At 39.9% G+C, this 6000-nt stretch overlaps 1 protein-coding gene across 6 annotated transcripts in view; it reads right to left on the reverse strand.

Moving 5' to 3' along the window:
* Window positions 1-2182, reverse strand: part of MEP1B (meprin A subunit beta) — a 37751-nt gene extending 35569 nt beyond the window's left edge. For 2 of the 6 annotated variants that reach the window (XR_009690839.1, XM_061131265.1), the window contains exon 1: window positions 2005-2182. Coding sequence is in view for 1 of the 6 variants with exons in the window: in XM_061131265.1 (XP_060987248.1) it covers window positions 2005-2067 (63 nt within the window). In the remaining 5 variants the exon portion in view is untranslated. The remainder of the gene's footprint in view (window positions 1-2004) is intronic. The other 4 variants (XM_061131266.1, XM_061131267.1, XM_061131268.1 and 1 more) reach the window with 4 other exon arrangements.
* Window positions 2183-6000: the final 3818 nt, after the last annotated feature.

Consider the following 6000-nt stretch of genomic DNA (forward strand, 5'->3'; position numbering starts at 1 on the left):
AAAATGAAAGTCTGTTGTATGAATTTGAAGGGGTGAAGCAAGAAGCCAAGTTCTCAGATTCAAAAGAAGGCAGAACATGAGTCCTGCCCTCCAATAAGTGTTCACATTAAACATGACTTTCTAAAGAATTCATGGAGCTTCATTTGAAAAATCTAATGACTTATTCTAGGCATTAAAACATTATAATTTATAATGATGCTTTAAACAGAAAATTTTATTGAAGACCTCATTAACCATGGTTTAATGTCACATTTCACTCAAGACTCTGTCTTCAAAGTCAATACCAAATACTTCAGAAAAAAAAAATCTATGGCTATACTTTGCACATGAAAAAAACAAACTGAAAATAGATTCTCTACAAGTGACCAAATGAAGAGCTCCTCAGTGGCTCAACGGTAAAGAATTCACCAACAAAGGCAGGAGACACAGGAGATGCAGGTTTGATGCCGGGGTCGGGATGATTCCTGGAGGAGGAAATGACAACCCACTCCAGTATTCTTGCCTGGAAAATTCCATGGACAGAGAAGCCTGGTGGGCTACAGTCCATGTGGTCGCAACGAGTGGGACACAGCTGAAGCAAGTGGGCAGCTGCAGACTAAATGAAACCCAGACCACATACCCAGTGCAGAAAACTAAGTAAACCTGAGCTTTCATAATGAAGTCCAGTTTAAAAAGCTCATGGACTTATAGACAGTAGGTCTGGCTTTTATTCCTGCTTCTACCAATTACCAGCAAGTCAGTTCACCTTCCTGGTACTCGGATACTTGGAGTATCTGTACAATGTGGTCAGTGCTGGCTTTCTGGGTATTATGACAGTTACATTATATAATGTGAAACAATGTGGCAAACTATAATAAAATGTCATACAAATGTAAGGGACAATTTTATTTAAATACAGATTACCTGTAGGTACTAGAATCTCCATGCTAGAATCAATTGGGGTATCTGGCAAGCAGTGAGGATAAATAGGTTGGATGGTGACCACGCTTTTTTATATTAATTAGTGTCTTGATTGTCTCACACTTTGGCCATACACAGGCACACCCTCACAGACGAATGCCAACACACCTCCCGAAAAAACATTACCAAGCATTCATTCGTAATTACAGTTTTAATGAGTCTCCCATGGTATCTCTTGCTCTCACTGAGGTAGTTCTGTTCACAGACTATTAGCTCAACATAATAATTTTTATTTAAAAATCACAAATAAAGATTCTCCCCAGGCATCTGAGACTTCATTAAAAACCTCAGTAATGGTTACCAGGGGGTGTTGGAGGGGGAGATAAGTTGGGAGATTGGGATTGACATGTACAAACCACTTATATAAAATAGGTAACTAATAAGGACCTACTGTATAGCACAGGGAACTCTACTCAATACTTTGTAATGGCCTATATGGAAAAAGAATCTTTAAAAAAAAGAAAGGAAAAGAGTGGATTATATGTATAACTGATTAACTTTGCTGCATACCTAAAACTAACACAACGTTGTAAATCACCTACACTCCAATAAAAATAATAAATAAAACCTCAAGTTGGTTTGTGGCACCAACTACCTGTCATTGTAGAAAGACTGGTCTAACCTGATGAAGAAGAAGATATTCCATGCTACAAAACTTTAGTATTGGCTGTGCCCTTGACATTCATTATTCACTCCGTCACATCTCACATTCCTATAACAGCAATACATATCACATTCCTTAGTAAAAACGGAATGATTTTCAAATTTCCATCTTATCATAAGAAAACTTGTTACACAACAATGAAACTGCAGAGAAAACGTAATTTTATCTCTTGTCCCTGACTTTTCCTCTGGGGCGTCTTCTCACTCCCAGTACTCTGCCTGTCCCTGCTCACCAAAAAAAAAAAAAAAAAACAAAAAACATTTAATTTCATTAACATTTTGAAATTCCTTAAAAAACAAAAAACAAACAGGTTGTTCTTTAGTAATCAGTATCAACTATCCCCAGTTTTTCTAATTTTTTTCCCTATATTGTTTCCTTACCAAGCCAGAAACCAAGAGGAGGGCAGGAGAGCACAGAAACCAAGGCAGATACCAAGAATTCATGCTGTCACTTCCAGCTGAAAGCTGTGAACTATGAAATTCAGCGTAGCATTTACTTTTTAAAAGGCAAACATCATAAGGTATAGCCTTTGATCTTAATGATCCTTCTGGCAGGTCAGCCGACTGCCGTGGTAATACCTCCAATCAAAAAGTTAAAGTCCAAATCCGTAGCACAGCTCTGCAGAGCTCATTGGTTGTTTTTTTGTAGGTTTTTATTTCCCCTGTGTCAACATTCAATAGCCAAGCGCCTGACTGAGAACTGTTAACGAAATAAGTTCTCTAATGTGCAATACTGTGCCCCAAGATTATTAAGTGCCACTTGAGAACAATAATACCAAGTTAATTTCTAAACTCAATCTTTCAAATGTAAAGATCTGTTAAGTTCTTTCTGCTTTTCTAGGCCTGAGCTGCTTTAATATATCTAGTTATGTCCATCACTGTTTGTTGTTCATTCATTTAATAAAAATGTATTGATTTGTAATACAAAATCCATTAATATCCTAGAAATTTGGCCTACTTGACATTCACATCTAAAGTAGCAAAACAGCAACACATGTCCCTCATGAATATTCCAATCAAACAAAGTCAAGAGAACACTGAAAAACCAATGTTTCCAACCCATCTCTCAGTTCTTGCTCATTTTTTCTTCTTGGGGTAATTTCTCTTTAGAGACAATCTGCTCTCTCATTTCGCAGAGTTTCACTCTCAACTTAAGTGTGACGTAGGATAATACTTTTGAAATGTGAATTTTTCCCTTTAGTATTTCCTTCATTCAAGACCGGTCTTTGCCGCATTCTGCGCTAGTAAAAAAAGATCGGAGGACTTCCCTGGTGGCTTAGTGCTAGAGAATCCACCTGCCAATGCAGGAGACATGGGTTCAATCCCTAGTCCAGGAAGATTCCATGTGCCACTGGGCAACTACACCCATGTGCCACAACTACTGAGTCCAAGGCCCTAGAGCCTGTGCTCTGCAACAAAAGAAGCCACCGCATGAGAAGCCTTGCATCACAGCTAGAGAGAAGCCTCCCTTGCTGCAACTAGAGAAAGCCCGTCAGCAACGATGACCTAGCACAACCATAAATAAATAAAGGATATGAAAAGACATGATGCATAGACAAAAGATTTACTTTGTGAAGGGAGGATTCTTTGTGAATATAAGCAATCAGCCCACCCTCTGAGAATAGGAAAAGAGTTAAAAGGGAAAGTTAAAGATGGTGGGGATGATCAATTTCTCATTTGTTCCTGGGGAACACGCAGATAGTTTGTGAGATCCAATATCAAACACACCTATTTCCTGGTAAGAGATCCAAGGGAACAACAATGCTCTACAAAAGAAGTCATGTCTTCAGTGTGCGTGTCTGTTAGTCTCTCATTTGTGTCCAGCTCTTTTCAACCCCATGGACCATAGCCTGCCAGGCTCCTCTGTCCTTGAAATTCTCCAGGCAAGAATATTGGAGGGGTTGCCATTCCCTTCTCCAGGTTATCTTCTCAACCTAGGGATAGAATTCAGGCCTCCTGCATTGTGGGCAGACTCCTTACTGTCTAAGCCACCAGTGGAGGAGAATAAATCCTCTGAGGCCAAGAGTGCCCAGAAGTAACAAAGAAAAGGACCAGGTCTGATGGGCCATGTGGATAGGAATGTCTCCACAGCAGACTGCACATAATGACAGCCAGCCCAGACAGACAGATGGAAGTTTCAGAGGATGCTTGTGAAGATAGATGACATCAGGAGCAGATGGGGCCTCCGCTGTTAAGTTTAGGCACAAGCCCCTTTCTTAGGGGTAAAAGAAATCTGAATTTGCTACAATTAAATGTCTCCACTTGTATGGATAGGGACCCAAAATGATAACTTTGTTTACAAAAAACTAAAGGTATTTATTACACATGTCTGTTTTGTGAGCCAAGACGTGAAGCTGAAACTTCTGACTGCATTCCATGTGTGTCGGGACATGCAGTTCACATTGGAAGTTAGGGAACTAGAAGCAGGAAGAGAGGAGGCAGCATCCTAGGACTGATGGAGTCTGTTTTGAACCCTAATTATTAATACAACAGACGGACACAGCCTCACTACGAATCTCACAGAGTTGTAGAGGCACAGCTGAAATCCAACTATAATGTGCTTTGACAACAATTAATGGATAGCTTTTACATTTCCTTCTTTCTGGGGTTGTCAGCGATACTCTTTAAGGCAGAAATTATACTTGACCTGGTCTAACACACCTGCGGTTTTATTCTGCCCCCTAGGAAAATTTTTCAAGCTCATCTCAGAACCTGCAGTCAGATCCCGGGAAAACATCTGTCTCTCGTTCTTGGTCCTCCCCTGGTCTTCCTTTCTCCCAGGTAGTATGGAAGGAACAGGGATTCATAAACAGGGAATCCTGTGCTTGAGATTCTCGGCCTTATGAATTGTTCTGAAAGCATCTTAAACCATCAGGAAATCATATTTCTCTTAGGGATGTAGTTCTATACATCCTCAGGGAATATGAGTTCATTCTAGACCTGAGAGGAGCAGACAATGAGTAAAGAACTTCCTAACAAGAAATAGCAGAGAGATTGCAACAAAGATCCAAAAGACTTTGTATCTTCGTTCTTGTGATACCTGTTTCCTTCACTTGATTTTCCTTTCAGAAAAAAAATTTTTTTCAAAACAGACTCATAGATACAGAGATAGAGAACAAACACACGGTTACCAGAGGAGACAGGGTGAGGGGAGTAAAGAAACAGATGAGAGAGATTAAGAAATACAGACTTCCACTTGCAAAATAAATGAGTCATTTGTATGAAGTGTACAGTTCAGGGAATACAGTCAGTAACTATGTCATATCTTTGGTGACAGATGGTGACTAGACATGTAGTGGTGAACATTTTGAAATGTATAGAAATACTGAATCATGATGTTGTACAACAGGAACTAACATAGTATTGCAGGTCACAAACACACACACACATTCATAGAAAACAAGATCAGATTTTCAGTTCCTAGAGGCAGGAGTTGGGGAGGGAAATTGGATGAATACAGTAACAAGGCACAGACTTCCAGTCATAAGATAAGTAAGATCCACTCACTTTCTGAGACAGTCAACATCCTGTCCATGGAATATGTATCTCTCTAGATGAACTTTCACTTAAAAAGAGATAATAAGCTCCTTCTCCGGTAAGCGGCCTAAGCTGATCCCTAAAAATGGTGTGCTATTCACTTGACCCAGAAAACCCCACAAAATCATGCAAACCAAGAGGTTCAAATCTTCATGTTCACTTTAAGAACACTCGTGAAACTGCCCAGGCCATAAAGGGTATGCATATCCGAAAAACCACCAAGTATCTGAAGGATGTCACTTTAAAGAAGTGATGTGTGCCATTCCGTCGTTACAGTGGTGGAGTTGGTAGGTGTGCACAGGCCAAACAGTGGGGCTGGACGTGAAAGTTTGTTGCTGAACGATAAGACGCCAGGATTCTTGGCCTCCAGAGGAGACGAATTCAATCCGTGGCCAGAGATGAGGCTGGATCGCTCAGAGCTTTTGTGTAATAAAGTTTTATTAAAGTATAAAGGACATAGAGAAAGCTTCTGACATAGGCATCAGAAGGGGGCAGAAAGAGTACCCCCCTTCTAGTCTTCAGCTGGATGTTATATAGTCACTCGCAGTCTGTTAATGAAAAGAAAGGAATGTCTTAAAATCGGGAATGGCACCAGATAATTCATCCCCGGCCATAAACGATTGACTTGAATCTTGTAGAAGGGCAGATTACCAAACAAATAGTTTCGTTTACATAGATTAGGGGAACAATATCTGAGTAAGTAGGTTGGGCCATTTGGCAGAATTTACAGAGTCTGGGGTAAATTAACATATCTTAAGACAAACATTTCCATAAGAAAAAAAAATGTATTGGTTAACTCAAGGTTTGAGAATAGTTAGCTTCAGAGGTGAAACCAGGTGT

This window comes from Dama dama, chromosome 27 (assembly GCF_033118175.1).
Source record: "Dama dama isolate Ldn47 chromosome 27, ASM3311817v1, whole genome shotgun sequence".
In the NCBI taxonomy this organism is placed as follows: domain Eukaryota; kingdom Metazoa; phylum Chordata; class Mammalia; order Artiodactyla; family Cervidae; genus Dama; species Dama dama.